Raw genomic sequence first — 25,237 nt, forward strand, 5'->3', positions numbered from 1 at the left:
GCAGAAAAAATTAACATACCTACTACTACTACCCTCTCTTGTTTCGTGCTCGCAGGAGCCTAAAACACACAACGCATCACCTGCGCGCGTGTATGAGAGAGAGAGAGACGCGTATTAACCACGAACAGCAAGAGGGGGGGGGGCACACCTCAAAATAAAAACTATTCGACTAGCGCTAGGACCTCGGGGAGCCACGGAGAGGCAGCCAGCGTGCTCTCGCGCTGATCAGGGAAAGCGGATTGGCTGCGCTCTTGGGGGCCTGCGAGACTACGGCGCTACGGTTCCGGGTAGCAAGCCGTAGTAGGGGCAGCGGGGCTCGTGCGGGCGGAAGAGGCTGCGCGGCGGCGGCGCGCGGAGAAGGGCGGTTGGTTGAGTGCCGAGGGCAAGGCGAGCGGACGCAGCGCGTGCCCTCCGTCACCCCCCCCCCCGCCCACCGTCGTCTGTCTCGGCGGTTCGAACTGCTTACGGGTCGTTTCGTCAGGCGGGCGGAGCTCTCGGGGAGGCCAGAGGGGGGCGGAGGCATCCCGCTCTCCCTCAGCCGTTGCTTGGGGGCGGCGCCCGGGTCTTCTTTTTTTCCCCCTTCCCCTCCTCCTCCTCCTCCGGTGGGAAACTCCCCCGGCTCGCCTCGACGTGTGATTGGGTGGAAGATGGCGCTGCGCGGATGGAAATCCTAATGACAGTCTCCAAATTCGCCTCCATCTGTACCATGGTGAGGAGCGGGCGGAGGGGTGGGCGCTGCTATCTCCCCTTCCGCCCATGTTCGGCTGCCCTGTGTGGTGATGGCGGCGGCGGTGGCGGCGGCGTGAGGAGTCCCCCAGGGGAGAGGGAGCGCCTGGAGCTGGGCTCCGGAGGGGCCTGAGGGCGTGTGCCGAGAGGAGACGGGAGGCCACCGGGTGCACCTCCCTGCCTGGAGGGGCGGCGGCGGCGGGAGGGTATTTCCGCTCGAGTACACGTTTTCTGCCGGGAGTGAGGCCCACCCTGGATTAGGAACCTGGATTAGGGTGGCTGCCGCTTTGGGGCAAACCTTAAAGCAGAAGCGTGCGGGGGGTTGGGCTGCTGGATCACGACCTGGAGGCGGGTCAGGAACTACGAGTGAGCCCCTTAAAACGAAAAAGGTGTGGAAATGGGTGGGCGGGCAAAGATTTTGGAGGTGGGCCTCAAGGTAGGACTATAGAGAGAGGAGTGTTGGCACAGCAGGATATGAGTATCTCCCATGAAGGCAGCAAATAATAATAATAATAATAATAATAATAATAATAATTTATACCCCGCCCTCCCCAGCCAAGGCCGGGCTCAGGGCGGCTAACAAGCAATAATAAAAACAAGTTGAATGAATACAACTTAAAAACATAGAGCTTCAAGAGAGGAGGGTGCTTTTCCTCATGCAAATTAAAGCACTCTGGTGTGGTAACTGGCGTGTTGCACCAAAAGCGAGGTATCCTGTGTTTTTAAAAGGCTAACACATTGTGGCATAAGCTCTTGTGGGCTAAGAGCTTGCTTCATCCAGCAGGTTGAGTGTCCTGCCTGTCAACATATTCATTTGAATATTCAGCTTCCTCTTCGTAAGGCTTACTTTCCACATAGTTTCATTTCCTTATGCTTTAATTACTTGGGAAAGCAGGACAGGATCAAAACCGCTGTTAATCAGCTTTAGAGGGCACAACATTGATGTCAACACTGGCATACTTTGACGTGTGGCTCATTTAAGTAGCTATGAAAGAGAGTAGCAAATGAGGCTTTCAAATACAGACCGGCCGCTTGAGTAAATTAAAAAGCCCCCTCAAGGAGGACATTCTTCTTAGCACATGTGGATCTTTATTCATAATCTGTTAAGTGTGCTGACTGGACTTTTCTCACCTTAAAATCCTTAACTGTTTACTTTAAGAGTGGGGAAACTTGATACTATTTCCCTTTTGACATAGAAGCCTTTTAGAAGGTAGGAGCAAAGCAAATAGGAAATCTCTTGCCAAAAGATATGTCACCATTCTGCAGAAGACTGCAAATGTTGCCTTATCTGGGCCCGGTTGGTTTGTAGCAGTTATTAGCCTCAGCCCCACAGGTCTGTGAGAATCATAGTATTGGAGTTTGCATTGAAGTGGCTAGTGACATCTTTCTTTCTTTCCTTCCTTCGAACAGGCTGGCCCCTGTCCTCCCAAGGGTTATGTTATGGCTCCCCTGGACCTGAGTAATTTGGCAACTAATTTTTTTAAAAAACAACTCTGCTAAAGTGCTGTAATGTTCCTACTATATTGCTTTGGGATGTCTCTAAAAGTGGACATTTCTGCCTGAACTTAAATGCACATCTCCTTCTTATAGTGAGGTGTTTATGGCAAGAAAGCCTCAGAGTTTTGGAAACAAGAAAGTTAACTTCGTCCTGTTTCCTGAGCCCTAAGACTTTCTTGCAATGGGAAGGAGAATAGGCACATTTACAAAGTAAGAAGACTTCTGAATCAATTTTTGCTCCTCAGCACAGCGATGGAATAGAAGCAGAAATACTGTGACACCCCCCCCCACTTGTCTGCCTGCCTGTCTGAATGTGTGTATGTCTGGCTGTGTGTTTGTGTGGGCATTTGTTGTATATATGTTAAGTGTTTGTGTGTGCACATGCTCATGCATTTATTGACCATGCCACTCTGACCACTTCCATTCTTCAGTACATCCTTCCTTTCCCCCCATCTCAAATTACTTCCTTCTCCCCTTTATCCAAGTTTTCATATTTTGTGGTGTTTTCCACAAAGCCCTTGTTCTTTCTCTTACTGTTCATACCTATCTCTCTCCTTTTCTTTTTTTGTCTTTAGCCATCACCTCTTCCTGTAGTTGACATGCCTACTTATTAGCAGGGGGATCTTTTTAATCTCCTCAGTAGATGCCAATGTGCCTTAGCAAGATGGGCTCTACAAGAATACATTAGGCATAGATGCCTTTTGACTGCTTTATTCAGCCCCACCCCCATACATACAATGTGATGCCATTATACTATGCTCAGTCTTTACTGGAAAAGAAGAAACGTGAGACAAATGATATGTGCATTTGCTGCTTTTTTCTCATGGAAGTTGAGTATCTAGTGATTGTGGGTCAGGGGATACAAGCACATATCCTTCCAAGACAAAAAAAAATCAAATCTCCAAAGGCATTGGAATGAGAATTTGTGAGATTCTTTCATAACATAAGGGGGAAAATATTTTGAAAGTAAAGGATGAGGGACAGCGAAAACATGTATACTTACCAGTGGGTGCTGAACTGATGAAAGGCTCGTAATGTGAGAAATAGTTAAACTTGCAGTAAAGTATTTATGGACTAAGCAGAGCTGTGAACCTAATAAAATGGAATTTTGAACCACTCTGATGTATCACCACAATACATTTATAGGTATTTTCCATCTCTTATCTTTTGTCACAATATCTGTTTTCAGAGTTCCGATATGCAAGTTAGTGCTAGGCACTAGTTGCACATTTATTTATTTAAACTTATAGCCTGCCCTTCAGCATATAGTCTTTGGGTGGGTTACAAAAATTTCACAATTAAAAAAAAACACACGGTCGTTAAAATCATAAAACTGCAACCACAAAACCAACCAATAATAAAATTAGTAGAACAGGAGTCTAGAGCAACAGTGCTTTAATACTTTAGTAGGATGAAATACTGATTAAGACATTATCAAAATGTCTAATTATTTAGTTGCATTGCCACAAAATTCATTGGGATAGTTCTAATACTGACGCTATGGGATGTTAGTAGCAGGTGAGTAGTTCACTGTTATCATTCATTATTCGGGCACAATATTTGCTGCCATCATATTTTATTTTTTTGGTTGGAACAACAGCTATCCTGAATCTGCCTGTTGAAATTTCTGACAACTGTACAGTGCTGCAGATTTCTAGACTGAATGTTGTATCTTTTTATATACTATTATATACTTATAATAGGGATGCAGATGGCGCTGTGGGTTAAACCACAGAGCGTAGGGCTTGCCGATCAGAAGGTCGGCGGTTCGAATCCCCACGATGGGGTAAGCTCTCGTTGCTCTGTCCCTTCTGCCAACCTAGCAGTTTGAAAGCACATCAAAGTGCAAGTAGATAAATAGGTACCACTCTGGCGGGAAGGTAAACGGCGTTTCCGTGTGCTGCTCTGGTTAGCCAGAAGCGGCTTAGTCATGCTGGCCACATGACCCGGAAGCTGTACGCCGGCTCCCTCGGCCAATAAAGTGAGATGAGCGCCGCAACCCCAAAGTCGTCCACGAATGGAACTAATGGTCAGGGGTCCCTTTACCTTTACCTATATACTTATTAAAGCATTTCAGAGCAACATTGCAACTTAAGAGATGAAATACAGTAATGTGACAATAAAAAAAGGCAATATGAAAAAAAAATGTAAATAAAGTTTTCATCTAGTACTGAAAAGAGAACAAAGATGGTGCCCCACAACCCTCTTTGAGAAGGCAGTTCCACAAATCAGGTTCTGCCACAAGGGTATACAAATACTGGTGGATAGCAAAAGTGTTTTAAAAATCTGATTTTAAATGTTGCTGGTTTTAGATAATGAATATTGAAATGCTTCTAGATTTCTGGTTTTGTATGCTGCTGTGAGAACCCTTGGTTGGGCTGAGCATCATGTGGTAAATGCAATGGATAGTAGATTTGCAGTGAATGCATTGGACAGTGACTTATAGCTCTACTCTTTTCTCCTCACTTAAACTTATACTTGACATTCTTCTTTTCAAAGCCCAGCTACATATTAAGTTGAATGCATAGATTTGCATAGGTTTTCGTGGTTTGATATTTTTTTTAGAGGAGATCTAGTTCAGGTCTGTGGCAGGGCTGCTTCACTCCTAATACAACACTGTAGTTTAGCCTTTGCCCTGTGTGCTAATAAGAGGCATATTAAGCAAGTATGTATGGCTGATTAAGCATCCTGGTAGGAGAAGGCGCTGAATCTGATTACCCAGACCAGAGGTTATGCAAGTTTGCTCTCCACTGTGAGAATAGTTCAATCTTTGTATGAGAACAATAAGGTTCTTTGACTTCTGAGATTGGTTCGAAACATGGAACTTTAAAGGTTTTGTATGTGATCTGGTAGTGTTTATATATCATTAAATAATGCTGCCAGCTTGTGTTGAAGAAAGCAATTCAATCACATGTAATAATAATAATAATAATAATAATAATAATAATAATAATAATAATTGTAGTAGTAGTAGTAGTAGTAGTAATAGTAATAATATATTTATATGCCTCCCATCTGGCTGGGTTTCCCCAGCCACTCGGGGCGGCTTCCAACAGAATATTAAAATACAATATTCTGTTGAACATTAAAAGCTTCCCTAAACAGGGCTGCCTTCAGATGTCTTCTAAAAGTCTGGTAGTTGTTTTTCTCTTTGACATCTGGTGGGAGGGCGTTCCACAGGGCGGGCACCACTACCGAGAAGGCCCTCTGCCTGGTTCCCTGTAACTTGGCTTCTCGCAGTGAGGGAACCGCCAGAAGGCCATCGGCACTGGACCTCAGTATCCGGGCAGTATGATGGGGGTGGAGACGCTCCTTCAGGTATACTGGACCGAGGCCATTTAGGGCTTTAAAGGTCAGCACCAATACTTTGAATTGTGCTCGGAAACATACTGGGAGCCAGTGTAGGTCTTTCATGTTATGTGGTCTTGGCGGCTGCTCCCAGTCACCAGTTTAGCTGCCACCTTCTGGATTAGTTGTAGTTTCCGGGTCACCTTCAAAGGTAGCCCCACATAGAGTGCATTGCAGCAGTCTAAGCAAGAGATAACTAGAGCATGCACCACTCTGGCAAGACAGTCCACGGTCAGGTAGGGTCTCAGCCTGCGTACCAGGTGGAGCTGATAAACAGCTGCCCTTGACACAGAATTGACCTGCACCTCCATGGACAGCTGTGAGTCCAGAATGACTACCAGGCTGCGCACCTGGTCCTTCAGCGGCACAGTTACCCCATTCAGGACCAGGAAGTCCTCCACACCTGCCCGCCTCCTGTCCCTCAAAAAGAGTACTTCTGTCTTGTCAGGATTCAACCTCAATCTGTTAGCCACCATCCGGCCTCCAACCGCCTCCAGGCACTCACACAGGACCTTCACCGCCTTCACTGGTTCTGATTTGAAAGAGAGGTAGAGCTGGGTATCAAGTGTGAATTCTTCAATACTTAATGTACCTATCCAACCTTCCTTTCCAAAATGAATGAATTACAAGTGGATAAGAAAGCACAACACAGCAGCCAGTATGTCAAATATTGAGATACATCATCAGAGAAAACAAACCCATCCTAGAGCCAGAAGAAGTGTAAAGGAAATGAGGCCAAATGAACCTAACCATTTCCCCTATAAATATCTCTAAAACCTAGGGATAGAATCAAAGGCCTGGTGAAGAGTGACCTAATCTTTATAATCAAGTACAGTGGTGCCTCGCAAGACGAAATTAATTCGTTCCGCAAGTCTTTTCGTCTTGCGAGTTTTTCGTCTTGCGAAGCACGGTTTCCCATAGGAATGCATTAAAAATCAATTAATGCATTCCTATGGAAACCGCCTTCAGACCAGGTTCGGGGACAGTCTGTCCCCCGACCTCTTCTGAAGGCCGGCGGGGGGGCGAAAGTCTTTGCTTCCCCCCGCCTGCCTTCCCGGGAGAGCGGAGAAACGCAGCGCTGCATTTCTCCGCTCTCCCGGGAAGGCAGGCAGGGGGGAGCAAAGACTTTTGCCCCCCACCAGCCTTCAGAAGAGGTCCAGGACCTCTTCTGAAGGCGGGCGGGGGGCAAAAGTCTTTGCTCCCCCCGCCTGCCTTCAAAAGCCATCCGGGATAGTGGGAAGCGCTTCCCTGCTATCCCGGACTGCTTTTAAAGTGCTGGCGGTGGGGAGCAAAGCCTTTCGGCCCCCGCCGGCCTTCCTGGACCTCTTCTGAAGGCTGGAGTGGGGGGGAAATGCTTTGCTCCCCACTGCTAGCATTTAAAAGAGGTCCCTGGAGATTTCCCTATGGGCTTTCTTCTTGCGAAGCAAGCCCATAGGGAAATTCGTTTTGCGAAGCGCCTCCAAAACGGAAAACCCTTTCGTCTAGTGGGTTTTTCGTCTTGCGAGGCGTTCGTCTTGCGGGGCACAACTGTACAAGCCCATTGCTGCAAGCCAAAGAGAGCGTATGAAATGGACTGACCCAGCCATTAAAATTATAAAAACTCAGGAAAAAAGAATAATCATACACACACCCCGGAAACCTTCCTGTCAAATCTTCCAATAACACTAAGTGGGATAGCAGTAGACTAGCACTCAGATTCTCCTCTGGCGTCAATGGCTTGATATAATCATTGATTGCCATTAAGTCTGAAGTTGACAAACTAAGCTTAGCACTAATCAGGAAGTAGGTTTGTAAAAGGGGTATAATGGTGAACACACTCTTGAAAAACCAATTATCTGTACAAACGCTAATAGGTTTTTAAAAAATATTTTCAAGCTGCTTTGAACCAAAAATTGGCTCCCAAAGTAGCTTACAGCAGATAGAAGATAATACGAAGTGTTACTGTGAGAGGGGGTTCTCAGCTGGGTAATAGATTTCCATTTTGTTTTTCTTCTGTAAGTATCCCAGCAACTCAGACCACCCCAGGGAAACAAACCACCCAATCATATTAAATTCACCATCCCTTGACATCCCTTGCTGAATGCAACAGGTTTAAACAGTACCATCAGGCAAGTTGTCACATTGTAGATTGAATAGTTTTATGTTCACGACATAATACATTTTCTGTTTTACTGATCTTCTGTATACTTTGACATTGTGATTATGCACTTAATTATGAAGCCCGTCATGTGCTTTCTTGAAAAAGTATATTTCCATACATTTTAAATAGGGCAACTTCTACAAAGTTCATTCATTAATTAGAGGTAAAGGTAAAGGTACCCCTGCCCGTACGGGCCAGTCTTGACAGACTCTAGGGATGTGCGCCCATCTCACTTAAGAAGCCGGGGGCCAGTGCTGTCCGGAGACACTTCCAGGTCACGTGGCCAGCGTGACAAAGCTGCATCTGGCGAGCCAGCGCAGCACACGGAAACGCTGTTTACCTTCCCGCCAGTAAGCGGTCCCTATTTATCTACTTGCACCCGGGTGTGCTTTCGAACTGCTAGGTTGGCAGGCGCTGGGACCGAGCAACGGGAGCGCACCCTGCCGCAGAGTCGCCCTGTAAGTCTCCTCAAAATACAACCAATGTCACTTTAGTCAACCATTGGTAAAGGTTCAAGCAGAATTGTGATCTCTGAACTCTTTGTATTTTTAAACCAGTGACTTCATAAAAGATTTCAATGTGAAATGTTGGATCCATAATTGCAAAACTATTTATCCATCCTACAGAGGAGCATCCATTCATTTTAAAAAGAAAATATTGGCAGTAAGGTCATCAATAGGAATTGAATCACATTCTTGTGTTGCTACTTCCTCCGTCATGACTATATTTAAATATTTAAGTAAATTTAAGTATATTAATTCCAGTTATACATAAAAATGGAAGGAGATTAGTACTGGGATGTTATCCTGGTAGTTAATGTCAGAAATGATGGGTGTGCAAATTAATGCTACTTAGTCCTTTACCATAAAATTTAACCTGGAGTCCTATACAAATGTAAGAAAGAGCAACATTAAACATACCAGGGTTTCTGAATAGCCACGCCTAAGGTTTTTGCTTATACTTGAGTATGTTTAACTAATCCAAGAAGTCCTTGTAAGTGCTGGACTATATTCACAAATTTGTCAAGACAGGCATAAGTCCCAGGAACAGATGCATGTTATCAAGTCAGTGAGCAATGTAAAGATCAGCTAATTTTTGCATGCATATAACTAACATGTGCAGGATCTTTATTTTTAAACATCACAATTCCAATAATGTGCTACAACCTTCAAAAATGAGCATGGATGCCTTTAATTTTCAGCCCTTCTAGTTAAAACTGACTATAACGCTTTAATGACTATGACGATTATAACGATAGGGACACGGGTGGTGCTGTGGGTAAAACCTCAGTGCCTAGGACTTGCTGATCGTAAGGTCGGCGGTTCGAATCCCCGCGGTGGGGTGAGCTCCCGTTGTTCGGTCCCAGCTCCTGCCCACCTAGCAGTTCAAAAGCACCCCTAAGTGCAAGTAGATAAATAGGTACCACTTTATAGCAGGAAGGTAAACGGCGTTTCCGTGTGTGGCACTGGTGCTGGCTCGCCAGTTGCAGCTTCGTTACACTGGCCACGTGACCCGGAAGTGTCTTCGGACGGCACCAGCTCCCGGCCTCTTGAGTGAGATGAGCGCGCAACCCTAGAGTCGGTCACGACTGGCCCGTACAGGCAGGGGTTACCTTTACATTTACCTTTTATAACGCTTTAGTGTGGAGTAGAATTGTGAGGATTCCCTCCATACATTTAGTAATGTGTCAGGCTTCCGCAGCTATGAGCTTGGCTTCTTCCCTCCCATATTGATCTCTCAAAACATAATGATCCTTCAGATGTCCTTAAACACACTGGACAGCAGTTAGCTTTAGCTAATCAAGAACTAATAACTTAGATAATTAAATAATAAAGGCATGCTTTTACTATTTACTATAGTAAAGGCAAATAGTAAAGGCATAACCATTTTAATTTCAGAGTGTAGTTACTGGCCTGGGTCACTTAAACAAGACTCTGGAGCAGTTGAGGAACTGCTAGCATGTTACCTGGTAAACTAGTTTGGCTTCTTCCTTCCTTCTATCCTAATAACAGCAGGCTGCAATATTATATTATGTTTTATGGCTTAATGATAATGTGCCTGCCATCGCAGGTTTGCATTTCTAGTATAATTTCTGACCTTTAGCTCTCTTTGTGTGAGAGAAAAAGGGGGAGTGAGTAGGTTGCTGTAAGTGAAAAATGACATGGGAGCTGCTGCTAAAACCATTGGTGGTTTAATCTACCGTATTTGAAAGTGTTCTGTGTTTTTTTTAACCCAGGCATCTGGTTAAATTGGAAATTTTAATTTTTGTCATTGTAGTCTCGCTTGTTTGTCTTATGACAGATTTGTTAATACATTGTTTGTCAGACCTGTTTATATGATTTGTAATTTTGGTATATTGTTTTTCTCTGTTTTTATTACTTTGTTCCCAATTCTGAGACTGAAAATAATGAAGAGCAGGCTATAAATACTGTAAACAAATTAAAAACAACAGCAACTATGTGTTGTGTGAAGAAGTAACTAACAGAAGTACTGTTTGTTAGCGTTACAAACTAGTATATCAGTTGTCAGCTCAACATGCACAGCCATACTGTTGTATGTACAGAGAAACTTGCATCGCTGGTTGTATTCTTGTTTTGGGCACCCTCCTTTAGTTGTTCTTAAGCAAACTCTTTGCCTAATTTGCCTGCATGGGTAAACTGTTCCATAGAACAGGTCATGGTAATTACTGGTGTGTTTTCCCCCCTCCCTCTAGGGCGCTAATGCCTCGGCCTTGGAGAAAGAAATTGGTCCGGAACAGTTTCCAGTCAATGAGCATTATTTTGGTTTAGTAAATGTAAGTTGCAGATATTACTTGTTTTGAAAGAAAGTGAATATATATGAATGAAGTTGCTTGCCTGTGCCTTAGGACCACACAAATTCAGGGCATAAAGAAATTATAAAAGCTCTCTAGTACTTGATTACAGTGGCACCTCGGGTTAAGAACGTAATTCGTTCTGGAGGTCCATTCTTAACCTGAAACTGTTCTTAACCTGAAGCACCACTTTAGTTAATGGGGCCTGCTGCTGCGCCGCCGGAGCACGATTTCTGTTCTCATCCTGAGGTAAAGTTCTTAACCCGAGGTACTACTTCCAGGTTAGTGGAGTCTGTAACCTGAAGGACCTGTAGCCTGAGGTACCACTGTAAACGTGTGTGAGTGGAAAAATATATTCAATCTTTATTCAGACTTAAGTTCAGACTCTAAACTAAGTGCAAGAGCAGTGTTTTAAACTGTTCTGGAGAATCCTGGGATTCCTAGGAAGCCTGATAGGGGTTACTCAATGAGAAGGTGAGTGAAAGTGAAGAAGAGTCCCTGAAAGACAGCTTGCCCATCTCTGGTAGTTTTCTTTTTTGCAGTGTACATACAGCCTCAGGAGAGGTATATCCTAGGTCTCTCATTGTTCATGAGAGCCAGTTGTGACACTAGCCAATGCCTGCCATATGTGCCAGCCTGAGTGTCCACTCAGAATATGCAGAGAACTATATGCAGTGTGCTGGGTGTCCATGGTGCATGTTCATGGTACATTGGAGTTAAAGTTAAGAGGATTTGTTGAAGCTAGAAACAATGGCATTAGGATATCTTTAAACTAAAAATTAAAAGCAGCCAACAAGCAAAACTCCCATCTTAATTGGACTGAAACCTTGTATTCTAATGTTTGTAGTTGATGCATTAGATCAAAAGGACAATCATATAAAATTCATTGCAGTTGTTTAATTGACTGGGAGTTAGACCCGTTTAAAAGATGCCTCAAACAGCTGGTAGACTGTATGGCTTTCAAAACTTAAAATAGTGATATATGGGTTCTCTGTTACCCGCCCCATTAAAAAAACAACAGCCCCATGTTTCTGCAGTGATCTTGGCGCATATAACGCTGCACACATTTCTCTTTTCTCTTTCTAGCAATAATTCCCTTGTCTTAGTGACCTTAATAGTGATTCATGATTACTTCTGCACCAACTCTAACCTTGTTTGACCCTAGTCAGAACTCCCAGCTAAGCCAAAATTTGAAGTGAAACATTGGTGTAGTTGTAATAATAGAACCGTAGGTAAGCCTGACAAGGAAAAAGAGGGTACTTGCTCTGAAGAGGGGGAAGAGTAAGTACATGATCCTATGGCTCATTCTCAGTCTTGTAACCTTACTAAACAGAGCTATCAGCCTCTTGATAAGGAACGTGTACTGTGAACTTCGAATTTTACAGCATTAACAGTGCATACATTTTATAAAATGGAGAATACAACATAGAGAGTTATACTCAAATGTAACTTCCCGGGAGTGGAACAGTTTCTATGATTGGAATTGGGCTCCTCTTTCCTCTCCACCTCCTGTAGTTTCCCTCATGACCCTCACATTTTCTCTGGAAATTTGGGGGACCCTCCAAAACAGATCTGAGGCAGAGAAAAGGCAGCCCCATTGCTCAGTTAGACTATTATTTGACATTAGATATTACCCAGAGTTTTTCTGGTGAATTTTCAAAACAATAACATTTACAAATGCTGCATAGATTTTGCATTGTAGAAAGAAAGCCCATTGGTTGTCACATACTTCTAAAAATAGAATGTGTACAACAGAGAAGCCAGATGGCAGTAAAAGGTGCATGCTTTGCTGACTGTTAAATATGCCACTAGTTAATGGATAAGTTATACTTCAGTCTCCAAAAATCAGTAAGAGACACTTTTGCTAAGATACACCTTTGTTTCACACCACTCTCTTTGTAAACAGTCTTCCTTTTCAGTGAGAACTAATAGATCATTTCTTTGTGTTCTAGTTTGGAAATACATGCTACTGCAATTCAGTTCTTCAGGCACTTTATTTTTGTCGTCCATTTCGGGAGAAAGTCTTGGCATACAAAAGTCAGCCCAGAAAAAAGGAAAGCCTTCTTACTTGCTTAGCTGATCTTTTCCACAGCATAGCCACCCAGAAGAAAAAAGTTGGAGTAATACCTCCAAAAAAGTTCATAACAAGACTTCGGAAAGAGAATGGTAATGCTTTATTCTGCTGTTATGACATGTTTACCTTTATCAGTTTTACTCAGTCAGAAAAAGGGTGTTGTCTCTCTGTTGTTCATTCTTGTTCTTCTAATTTGGACTGGCACTCAGAAACTGAACTTATGGTTCCCCACCCCGCCCTGGTGATAGTTAAAGTACTATATTATCCCTATTAAATGGGGGCATAACCCTGTATTTTGCCACACTTGCAATAAATATTTTATTTTAAAGGTTTAAATGTCACCCTGTATTGAGGTGGTTTACAATCACCTAATATCACTAAGATGCACAGCAAAATTCCAGTAAAATTTAAAATTTGATGGCCATATCATTTACACTTACTTTGCCTCTTTTTATTAGAATATGCTGGAACAGCCATAACATATATCCTAAGGACAATAATGTTTCTTAAACAGTATTTTTAAACCATTAAAATCCTCAGAATGATGGCCAGTATGTGTACTAGTGGAGAGTGGAGTTTGTTTATTGCAAAACTCTTTTGCATCATATTGGAAGGTGGTCTGTCTATAGATATAACTTATTTGCTTTTTGTTCAACCGTCTTATATCCTAGTTAATTTGTTTTGCAGAGCTTTTTGACAACTATATGCAGCAAGATGCGCATGAGTTCTTGAACTATCTGCTAAATACAGTTGCCGATATTTTGCAAGAGGAGAGTAAACAAGAGAAGCAAAACGGTCGTTTACCGAATGGCAGCATTGACAGTGAAAATAACAACAGTCCACCAGACCCAACATGGGTTCATGAAATTTTTCAGGGAACGTTAACAAATGAAACCAGATGTCTTACTTGTGAAACGGTAGGTATTTCCTATAGATTACTTTGATTTCATTTATTGTGCAAATGTGTTTTTTGTATATCAATCAATCAAATCAATATATATTAATCAATCAAATCTTTATTATGGTCACAGACCAGCATAAGTAGGGTGGGGAACAATCATTTAAAATCTGTAAAATGTTTTGGAAAGCTAAAATTATTAAAACAGAAGGTATATATAAAAGACTATAAGAATCTAAACGAGGCTAAAAGACTCTAAAAGAAGGGTTAGGAACATTCTCGCTTCTCGGCCTTCTGGCTAAGATCAAGTGTAGTTGTTTCTGTAGTTTATCACAACTCTTTTGACTGTATTTAGATAATCATCTCAGCTTATTAAGCAGTAATATGAATGAGGCTTTTGCCTCCGTTCCGCACACAGCCCTCTTACTCCTTCCTTTACAGTGTGAGCAAACAAAGTGAGGAACCTCTAATTAGAGTTTCCCACATTATCCAAACCAGGAAACGATGGTTTACTGGTGTTAGATTTCAGTTGTGTGAGGATTTGAGCACAGAGAAAAATGAAGCTGCTTATTTCATAGTCTAGCTTGATGAAAGTTAACCATTTAATAGCTGCTATTAAAATTAACACATGTTCACATGTTTCCTTTCATGATGGAGTAGTCCTAGAATTTCTCTGTAATTCTGCAAACAAGAATGAGTGCCTCCAATTTTTGCAAAAGAATTGCATGGAAAATATGTAGGATTTCTATGTACCAAAGATCAGGACAGAAAAACATTTACAACAAGCATCTTCCTGCCATGTGTGTTAAAAAGCTGCTTCACGGAGATGGGGAAATTATTTAAAAGAAATCTTGCATTTCATGTTAACACTCAGTTTTGCTAGAGTTCTCAGAGTTTTTGTTCCTTGAAATTAAAGAACTGTCATTCCTAATGCAGGCAACCGGTAGTCAAAATAGCTATTTACCTGCAACTCAGCCCCTTATCATAAATGATAGGATAGACAACTTACGTAATTTGAAGTTCAGAGGTATATGTCAAAATGTGGAATTTAAAAGGCCTAATCTAAAAGTGAGAATGCATAGTACTTTCTTTTAAAATTGGTTACCATTATTTTAAAAGAAGGAGAGTTTTCTGTACACAGGACTCCAACCTCAATATTTCTTTTATCCTTGCATTGCAGTATTCAGAGCACTGCAGCATTTTTTTGAGGGTCCTGACTTTCTAATATAAAAAATTCTAGTGCTGTTATGCATGTCTTGCATGAAAGCACAATTGAATATGGAACTTCAAAGAGAATCCTATGTAGATTTTACTACAGACAGTGTGTAAGCATATTTTTCAATGAGAGATGTGCATCATTAATGATTGAATTATCCAAGACTTAGCTGGTATGTGTCTGATTTATATCCATTGTGCTCTGATATTGACCCTCCACCGCTGGCATTCTGTCCCCTAACCTCTCCTGGCCTACCCAGTTTCAAAATTGCTGTTACATAGTATCCCCCTAGGGACGCGGGTGGCGCTGTGGGTTAAACCACAGAGCCTAGGACTTGCCGATCAGAAGGTCGGCGGTTCGAATCCCCGTGATGGGGTGAGCTCCCATTGCTCAGTCCCTGCTCCTGCCAACCTAGCAGTTTGAAAGCACGTCAAATTGCAAGTAGATAAATAGGTACCACTCCGGCGGGAAGGTAAACAGTGTTTCCGTGTACTGCTCTGGTTCGCCAGAAGCGGCTTAGTCATGCTGGCCACATGATCCGGAAGCTGAACGCCAGCTCCCTCGGCCAATAAAGTGAGATGAGCGCCGCAACCCCAGAGTCGGTCACAACTGGACCTAATGGTCAGGGGTCCCTTTACGTTTACCTTTAGTATCCCCCTGGGTTAGGATGCCACATACCAAGTTTTACACAGAGCTTCTTAACTTAACTTCAAAAAAATTTAGTACTCTAATTTTTTTGTACGATTCAAAACATCTAGCAGAGTTTTTGTACTTAAAAAAAGAAGTACTGTAGTAGCAGAAATAGATTTAGATACATCATGACTTTGATTCAGGTTTGGTATTGGGAATGCAAAGACTGATGGAATCCACTTTTCAGTAACAAGGGTCAGAAAAGGAAAGCAGCTGTGAATTTGCAGTCGAATATTCATATGCTTATTGTACCAAGAACAATTATTACTATGTAAATTTATCTGCAGATGTTGTCCCAGTCAGAGCCAAGGCATCAAGATTCCAGTTCCATTTGTCTCGCTTGCTCTTTTGTCAGTATTTATAGATGGGGTATTACAGAACAGAAACTAATATCTATACTGTTAAGACTATATTCATAAGAGACAAATTATATTCCCAATTCATCAACTCGTTTGCTTTTATCTTGCTCACTGGAGAGCATACAGAGTTCAGCAGGTTTCCAAACCAAGTTCTGACAAGTGTTGCCTTAGGCATTTGTCAGTGTATTCTATTCTATCTTTCATAAAGCTTCTGTATCTGCTGTAAGAAAAACAAAAAGCAAAGAAAAAAATTAAAGTGAGAAAAATGCATTTTTTCTGGGCTGCATACTGGTAAATAGAAGAAAATGGTAAACCCATCTTACTAATGTGCTTGTACGGCCTGTTAAATGGTAATTCATCTTGAAAAAACCCTATTAACTTTTTATCACCATTTGATTTATAGGTCACTTTGAGACCTGATTTCAAAATCTGCTTTGTGCAGGGAAATAATATTTTTTTGCACCCCCTCTCCTCCAAATTGCAGATAAGCAGTAAAGATGAAGATTTTTTAGACCTTTCTGTTGATGTGGAGCAAAACACGTCTATCACTCACTGTTTAAGGTATGGAAGATACTCAAATTTTGGACTGTTTGTTTGTTTGATTGATTTCTTACCCACTCTTCACCATAAAGTTCCAGGGAGGTTACAAGAATATAATATGCCCATATAAAATCAGCTGAAATGGTTACAGTTATAAAAAAAATAAGTAATACTATTCCAGCCAGAGCACTATAAATTCAGTAAAAGAGGTGGGTCTCGCAAAACAACATACTTTGACTGTCACAGGCCAGGGTAAGGAGGTGCATCTTCAGCATGTAGCAAAAGCTATATGGCAAATATGCTAGATGCACCTCTGTAGGGAAGGGAGTCACACAATTTCCTGGGCTGCCATTCCCATGTTTCTGTATTCATCCATACTATGCAAGTTAACAAGAGAGAAAGTTGGTAAAAGTGTATCTTTTATTGCACTGACTTAGACTGCTACTAGGAATCTCAAGCCTTTCCCTTTCATGGAGCTCTTCACGCTCTCTATTAACCAAACTTGAACTACTAGATGTCATTATACCTGCTATGGCTTTCTTGTCCTTTGGGATTGGCATGTCAATCGCTGCCAGCTTAAATTCAGTACATTTAAGCAAGATGTTGAGAGTTGGTCTGTCTTTCACGTTAATGCCTGTTCTTCTATTTTAGGGGATTCAGCAATACAGAAACCCTGTGCAGTGAATATAAATATTACTGTGAAGAGTGTCGCAGTAAACAGGAAGCACACAAAAGGTACCATAAGCATATATTGTAGGTTTCACAGTTGTTAGCAACCTAGCCAGACATTTCTCCTTACGTTGTGTTTTGAAAGTTTAATTTGGTTATAACACCAATAAATGTTCTGTAGCAACCAAGATACTTGAGGTTCAGTGGGATTAATTTCCTAACTGCGTGATTTCTGCCTCTCACGTTTTCAGCCCCTAATATTTCAATATGATCTAAAAAGCTAATCCTAATTGTCTTCGCTGTCTTCCCACCTACCCCCTTCCCTTTTGTATTTCATCTGCAAATTTTATACACTTACACTGGCTCAAGCTCCAGATGTTACCATGGTACCAGTATTCAGACAAATACTATTTGGAGCAGCCAACCTTGAGTGGCTGGACAAAGCAATGTGAGATGTTATCAGGATATGATCCATCATTGGAGATGGTGAGCACTGTATATTTTAAGAAGATTAAAAATCTTATCTTTAACCAGCTTTTTTTACAAAGATTCTGTGTGAGAAATGGGAATTGTTGGACGTCATGATAAGCTTTGGCATATGACGGGAATGGCCCACATCAGGCTTTTGTTTTTTGCACTCTTCCCCCCTCCTCCTTATTTCAGGAGTGAGAAACCCGTTCCCCGCCCTTCAAGGGCTGCATGCTGGCAATGGGAGAAGCCAGAGCCAAAAGGGGAAGGGCTTTTTCTCATCCTCAGAGCAGGCTGCCAAAGGAGGAGGCTGCATGAAATTAGGCTGTGGGCGACAGGTTCTCCATCTCTGGCTTTTTGTTATATGTAATCTGAGCCCGACCAGCTGAAAAGGATCCATTTTTATATCCTCGTATAGGAGAACATAGGCTACTGTAAACATTTTGACATGAATTGTTCTGTTTATAAAATTGCATATGTGGCTCATTTACCTATGTAACATTTTCATTTCTATGTATGTTTCCATTATTTTCCTTGGAGTTTTGACTCTTCATGGTGATGACGACGTATGACTTAAGCTACAGTTTAGCCGAGTGATGATTAAAATTTCATAAAACTATTCTCGTCTATGTTTAAGTCATTAATTAAATTGATCAGTACTTTTGTGGAATTTCACTTGATGCTTCTGTAAGAGTTGTGTTTTTAGTTTTGATAAAAGGATGTCTATCTGAAGGGTTGTCATGCAGACAAGTAGACATCTTTGTTGCTCCAGAGGGCAGAACTAGAACCACTGGGTGGAAACTGTAGGGAAAGGGATTTTGGCTAAGCATTCAAAGAAGCTTCCTAGTGGCAAGAGCTTTATACAATAGAACAGACTTGCCTTGGAAAATGGGGGCTCTCCTTTGTTGGAGGTATTCTAACAGATGCTGGGCAGCCACTTGTCATGTATGCCACAGTTGCATCCTGCACTACAGAGCCTGTACTGTGTAGAGGATTTAGACTCAATGGCCTCCAAAGTCTCTTCCAACTCTATGATTCTATGGGTCAGGAAACTATCAGTCCTTGAATATATTCACTCAGCATTTTTTGTCTGCAGTAGCTGTAGTTCTATACCATGGAAGTGATAGATTTCTAGCTACTTGGGTCTGCAACTGGTTTTCACCTTCACCTCACGGTGGGTCTCACCAGTAGCACCATTGCTTGTTTTATTACACTTTTAAGAAAAAGAGGAGATAAAGCAAGAGAATCAGAAGGGAGGAAAGCAGAGGGATAAGACTATATGGCTTTTTTAAAGCAGTAAAAACAGATCTCACTTGGGAGGCTAGGGTTAAAACTGAGTTCCAAATCTAGAAATGATATTACTTTTTACATTATATCAATTTTTCTACAAGGGATGTGTTCACTAGATAAAATGAATCAGTAAGGCCTTTGCTTTAGCCATCACTGTTTACCAGTAGGATCCAACAACTGTTAATAATAACTATGGTTCCTAAAAGTTTAAATAAAATATTGGTGTTGGTATACTTGCAACACAGTCCTAATCATGTCTGCTCAGAACAATGTCCTATTGAATTTAATGAGGGCTATTCCAAGGTATGTAGGGTTGGAATTGCAACCTTGTATATTTATTCAGTTCAGTTTTTAATTTAATGTCTATAAAGTGTGGTATTCCATGTTTTAGACTATTTTAAAAGTAAATTTGTATGTAATAATTCACATTACCTGTCCATCAACCTTCATTGTTCAAACCGTTGCTGTTTTCATCTTGTTTGCTTTTAGGTGCATGGCTGTGCTTCAGGAAAGTAAAGCATGCATTTGCAAGCAGTGATGTACTCCTGAAGTTTAATGATGCCTGATTTTCAGTGTGAAAAGTGGTTCGTTAAGGGGTGCAAAAAGCTCTGACATACTGCTCCTTAGTGAACATTTTAGAACTTTCTTAATTTTTGCATACCAACAAGGAATTGCAGAATCAACGTGTTGATGCCATTGTCAAAATGCACATCCCCCTGAAAACAATGCCGTGTGGATTGATGATGTCCATAAGCATGTTATTCATTTGCACTGCATTGCTTTTTAAATTGGCTGCCCCAGATAGTCAGGTACTATATAGAGGACTAGATTGTATAGGAGGGAGTGTTGGCTCAGCATCAGGAATGTCTTCCCATTTCCATTAATATGCACACGCACACGCCACTTGCAAACAATCTACATTATCTTGCAAAGATGTGAAAATTTGCCCCAAAGGAATGGAATGTTTTACAGGAGTAGAACATGCTCACAAAATGCTCACCCCTTTTGGCTCAGTGTTGTGACACAAATATTTTTAGTTCCTACTTCAGAAGCTCTGTCCCAAGTTCTCAAACTGCTTTCAGTCTTCTGTATATAATAGTTTGTGACTTGCTTGGATTCAACCATGTTCCCTTCCCTACAAAATTGCTATGGCACCTTCCAAACATTGTTATGGGCTTTCGGCGGCATGCAATTCTCAACAGCTAGCAAGTGGTAATTGCTGTGTGAATGTATTGCTGTTTAGCATATTTGTATACTTAAGTCAACTGATTTTAATAAGTCTACTGTGAGATATGACTTCATTGGCTACCGCCCACCATCAGAAAAAAGTAGGTTTTAAAATGCAGTTGAATCTTGGACATTTATAACCACACTAAAATAAATACTTTGTTTCAGGATGAAAGTGAAAAAGCTGCCTATGATCCTAGCTCTCCATCTGAAGAGATTTAAATACATGGATCAGCTACATCGATATACAAAACTCTCCTACAGGGTAGTGTTTCCCTTAGAGCTTCGGCTGTTTAATACATCAGGAGATGCCACTAATCCCGACAGAATGTATGATCTAGTGGCTGTGGTAGTCCACTGTGGAAGGTAAGAAAATACAATGTGACACATTACTGCTACTGATTTACTGTGAAATAGCATTGTATCATTCTTTAAAATCATCAAAACAATAGGCCTTTGATGGACTCTATTAATATATGTAGAGTTATGTGCCAGCGTTGTTGTTTCCTTCATTTGTCATAGTTGAGTGTTGTTGTTTTTATACAGCGATTAAATTAGCAAAAAAATGGGGGGGGGGGAGCACATCTTGTTCTTTAGTTTTAGCTGCTTCCTTGGTTTTTGTTCTTTATGAAAAATCAATATTTGAAGCTTGTTTTCATATAAATGTTGTGTTTAAAAGATAAAATAAGTGGAAGTGGTTGTCAGAATTCTTCAACATTTTCTTCTGAGGAAAAAATGATGTTAAAGTTGATGATGACCGCAATGTGAATTGCTTTCTTCTTCACAGTGGGCCTAACAGAGGACACTATATTGCAATAGTGAAGAGTCATGATTTTTGGTTACTCTTCGATGATGACATTGTAGAGGTAAGAACGTCTGTAATTCCAGATTCTAAACGTTAGAGTAGTTATTCTGTGTCTACTACTTACTTTTAGATTATCTCCAAGACAATAGATTTTGCAAAGAAACTGTTAACCTGTTACCAATGCTAGTAGAACATGGTAATATTTCTAGTAAAGTGAGTATGCCTTTGCATATTTTTTTTTTTGGAGTGTCTTTTTCAGTGTGTCTCCTAGCAAACAGCTACTGTAGTAATCTTAAAATGATAGCCAATGGTGTTTGTTAGCCACAGGTATGAATGCAGTTTATGGAATGTACTCCCTGCCCTTGGCAGCCCCCTGCACACACCCCAAATCTGCTCAAGAGGGTTGAGGGGTATGTAGGCCGTTGCAGGAGAGCGGAAGGGGAAATCCTGTTGCATTAGCAGAAATGTGCTCCCAAAATGTTTGCTATTACCCTTAACGTCTATCTTTTTTCCTTTGTTATGAGGTGTAAGAGTTTAGGCTGTAATCTTACCACCCCACCCACTGTTGTTGTTGGTTGGAGGAAAGGGACTGTCAGGAGTTCAGCCTACACTTGAGTAGGACCCTGGCAGAGACACGTGCCCGACTGGCATGTTCCCTCCCTCCTGGTCGATTGTTCGGGAGCTTCAATAGCTTTCTTCAGCCCGAACATCACAGTGACCGATGCCAACCGACACCGGCACACTTGGAGATCTGCAGAGTTTGCGCATCATGCGTGACAGACCTCAGCAACTCAACATTTTGGCTAATCTACTTTATTTACATACAAACACACACAGAGCACTGCAACATGGCTCCCTCTCTCTCTAGCATCAGACAGCAAAGAGCAAAAGAACAAAGGACAATAGTCCCACTTCACGGAACACAGTAACACAAACATCCTGTCTCCAACACTTCCTACTCTGTGGAGTCAAAACATACACTGTCTTGTGATAGACAAAAATCCTATGACTGCAATCATGAATCAGGAATTCTAACATGCAGTCCTGTCTCCCCACCCCCCACCCCCACCAGCAAAGAGAAACATTTCTGATGAGGTTCTGCTGTGGTGGAGGCCCAAGCTGTTCCCAAACTGTTGTGAAGCTCTCATCAGTAGTTCTGCCATTGGCAGTAACCAGTTGAAAACTCAGAAATGGGGTGGTCTTGGGGTGGGACACTGGAGGTTTTGAATTGACAAGACCTCAGACCCTTGATTGTCCTTGAGATATGGCAGTGGCTCCAGCACTCTGATCTCTCCCAACCCCAATTAGAATTGCTGTAGCCATGCTAGATAAATTGGAGTGGGTTTTCTTTTTACAGAAATTATATCCTCCGCATTTCGTTTCAGAAAATAGATGCACAAGCGATTGAAGAATTCTACGGGTTGACATCGGACATCTCAAAAAACTCTGAGTCTGGTTATATCCTCTTCTATCAGTCTCGGGACTGAAATGGGTCTGTGGTGAAAAGTGACTTCCTGTATCGCTGCTTTTCTGACATTTGTGGAAGGGAGAAAATAATAATTCCAGAGAGAGAGAGAGAGAGAGAGAGAGAGAGAGAGAGAGAGAGAGAGAGAAGGAAGGAAGGAATGCAGAGTCAAAAGAGTGGTAGCACAGTTTGCACAGAACAAAGCTAATGTTTCAGAGAGGCTTTCTTAAGCTCTTTATATCATGCTCATTTAATTTGCTCAGGTGTCATACTGAGAATGCTGATCCGCGACAATTGCTCAGTGGGAACAGAGAGGCCAGCTGCTCTCATAAGAGCTAGCTATCGAGCAGCTGAAACTCTGCTAGAAGATTTTATCAAAGGTCCATTCAAGTCAGTGGTAATATTTTCATGATCTTCAGTACACTTTGAATTTTGGCCAGTGTTGCACAGGAAATAAGTGTAACAGAAGCAATATTAATTTGACATACATTGTTTGTTTGTTTGTTTGTTTGTTTGTTTCTTATTAAAAGTGCAAATGATTCTCTGTTCATTTATACTCAGTTTCTGGGTTTATCGCACACCTAATTAGAGAGAGTTAGCCTAACAGTTGCCTTCCTGGCCAGAATAAATTAATAGAATTTGGTGTTAGCTAATAGAATCAAGAAGGCAAGTATGTTTTGCTTCTTTTAAGAAGCTTACATTACAGTAATATGTACCTCTATAATTGGAAACAGTTTGGGGTTTTAAACTCCCTATGGGGAATAACTTGGTTTATAACTATAGTTTATTTTTATTTATGTATTACTGTAACTTCTAGAGGTTTTGTATTCTTCTCAATTCCAACATGTTTTGGAGCCTAGTTTTGTATATTAGCTTATATCAGATTTAAATATTTTATTTCATTGCTTATCTAAGATTTATCTCATATCTCAATAAGGATACATTCAAAGCCTGAAGTAACTGAGGAAGGTATAGGTTTTACTTCCTTCCATGAGGAACTGATGACTCTGGCTATGTATTTGACATGATTTATTTAAGGAGTTGGAAAAGGAACTTTCCTCTGACCTTGTAAAACAGCTTACTTGTTTTATCACAGTGAGAGACTAGAGCACCGTTGGTATGCTAGACTTTCTGTTCAAAGTCTTCTAAACAATTGGCTGCAAAGTAGGTCAGAGTTCCTCATGCTTAAGTCCCAGTAGAATCAGAGTGTGGGCTTAATTGTGACATTTAATTAAAAATTGGAAATAGTTTCAGAATATCTCAATCTTCAATCTGTGGCTACAGTGGATTTTAAAATCCCAGATGTATGTTGGATAAAATGACTCCTTACAATTCTGTGATGGTTCTATTCAGTAAAATTTATATAGTAATAAAATTGTCTTGATATTTGATTGGATCACGACAGCAACAGATGATAGGTAACTGATCTCTTCTGATGGAATTGAACTCTTCTAGCTAACATTTCCATGCATTATCATTGTTGTCTGATGGTGGCTGAATGTAACTGAAAGAAAGAAAGAAAGAAAGAAAGAAAGAAAGAAAGAAAGAAAGAAAGAAAGAAGCTGAGCACACATTCCCAATAAGAGCATTTATGCTTTGATAGAATGTGGTTTTTGTTTTGTTGGACATGTTAAAATGTAAAACTTTCCCCCTTTTCTGCTGCTATAATTAATGCATATACTTTATCGGTATCATTTAGCTCAGGAAAACAACTTCATATAACTGAACAGATTTCTAACAGGGTCACCAAGTGGGCTACTTTATTTAACAAATGTGAAAATGTCATGTCAAATTGTAAAGATTCTTTTTATATAAAAACAAACGTTATGAAATTCTTGTTTTGGTCTGCACTCTTCCTTTTTTTAAAAAAATTAACTGCTACTTAGCTAAAACACCAGCATTTCAAAGATGACCATATTAAGTCTTCAGTGAGAATACATAGTAGTTTTAAAAGTAACAAATGTAAATTAAATATATGGCTTATCATTCATAGCCATTGTGACTTTCCCATATGGTGACGTGAAGCTTGAATAATTTTGATATGGGATCATTTGATAAAGAGAGGAGAGTGTATGTTGCTTTACATCAGCAATGTGTGTGGACTTTTTTTAAACGAGGCTTTGCTTCTGGCTACTGTTTCTCAGATGCCTGAAATTCCAAGAATGACTTAGGGTGGTATTCAGTTAAGTTTTACTTAGAGTAGGCCAACTGAAATTAGTTAACATGATTAAATTAGGTACATTAATTTCAGTATTTGAACACTGAGTAAAACTGAGTTGAATACCACAGAGATTCATGCAAGGACTTGTACATATATCCAGTGGCGCTGTGGGTTAAAGCCTCAGCGCCTAGGACTTGCCGATCGAAAGGTCGGCAGTTCAAATCCCTGCGGTGGGGTGCGCTCCCGCTGCTCGGTCCCAGCGCCTGCCAACCTAGCAGTTCGAAAGCACCTCCGGGTGCAAGTAGATAAATAGGGACCACTTACCAGCGGGAAGGTAAACGGCGTTTCCGTGTGCGGCTCTGGCTCGCCAGATGCAGCTTTGTCACGCTGGCCACGTGACCCGGAAGTGTCTCCGGACAGCGCTGGCCCCTGGCCTCTTAAGTGAGATGGGCGCACAACCCCAGAGTCTGTCAAGACTGGCCCGTACGGGCAGGGGTACCTTTACCTTTACCTTTTATGTACTTTTTCTAAGTTTATTTCCTTGTACACCTGGCTCCCTTTCATATCACAACTGTTTTGAAATTCCCCTTAACATTACCTTGAATCTAGGAAGGCAGAGAAATGCTGTTCAAAAGCAAGTCCAAAACCTCTTTGGTCCATGTAGTTTTTTGAATTTTAGCCATGACATTTATCTTATTCCTGGCGCTGTTGAAAATATGAGGAGGTGGTTCTTTAAATATAAACCATTCGCTTGCATCACACTGCAGCTTAATTTGAGAAGCACTGAGATCTTGAAATTGTCACTTGAAAAAAGGATAACAACCTTCCAAAGAGATAGGGAAGAAGTCTTCA

General features: G+C 41.3%; 1 protein-coding gene across 2 annotated transcripts; it reads left to right on the plus strand.

The window, feature by feature from the left end:
* The first annotated feature begins 252 nt into the window (after nucleotides 1-252).
* Nucleotides 253-24,058, plus strand: USP12 (ubiquitin specific peptidase 12). 2 transcript variants are annotated; one of them, XR_014563623.1, is made up of 10 exons: nucleotides 269-709; nucleotides 10,425-10,505; nucleotides 12,476-12,689; nucleotides 13,285-13,514; nucleotides 16,245-16,321; nucleotides 16,952-17,035; nucleotides 20,123-20,320; nucleotides 20,742-20,820; nucleotides 22,145-22,323; nucleotides 22,358-24,058. XR_014563623.1 is itself a non-coding variant. In XM_083737132.1 (9 exons), the coding sequence occupies exons 1-9, from the start codon at nucleotides 662-664 to the stop codon at nucleotides 22,244-22,246; spliced, it is 1,113 nt and encodes a 370-aa protein (XP_083593258.1). In that variant the 5' UTR covers nucleotides 253-661; the 3' UTR covers nucleotides 22,247-24,058. The 2 variants fall into 2 exon arrangements, 1 of the variants encoding a protein (XP_083593258.1); XM_083737132.1 differs by having other exon boundaries at nucleotides 253-709; nucleotides 22,145-24,058.
* Nucleotides 24,059-25,237: the final 1,179 nt, after the last annotated feature.

Source organism: Podarcis gaigeae, assembly GCF_964106915.1.
Source record: "Podarcis gaigeae genome assembly, chromosome: 4".
NCBI classification, from domain to species: Eukaryota; Metazoa; Chordata; class Lepidosauria; order Squamata; family Lacertidae; genus Podarcis; species Podarcis gaigeae.

Bases quoted from the DNA above. Each gene is read 5' to 3' on its own strand.
- USP12 (XM_083737132.1), top strand. From the start codon at position 662: ATGGAAATCCTAATGACAGTCTCCAAATTCGCCTCCATCTGTACCATG. The intron at 13,515-16,244 runs GTAGGTATTTCC...TCCAAATTGCAG, and splicing joins GATGTCTTACTTGTGAAACG to ATAAGCAGTAAAGATGAAGA. The intron at 20,321-20,741 runs GTAAGAAAATAC...TCTTCTTCACAG, and splicing joins GTGGTAGTCCACTGTGGAAG to TGGGCCTAACAGAGGACACT.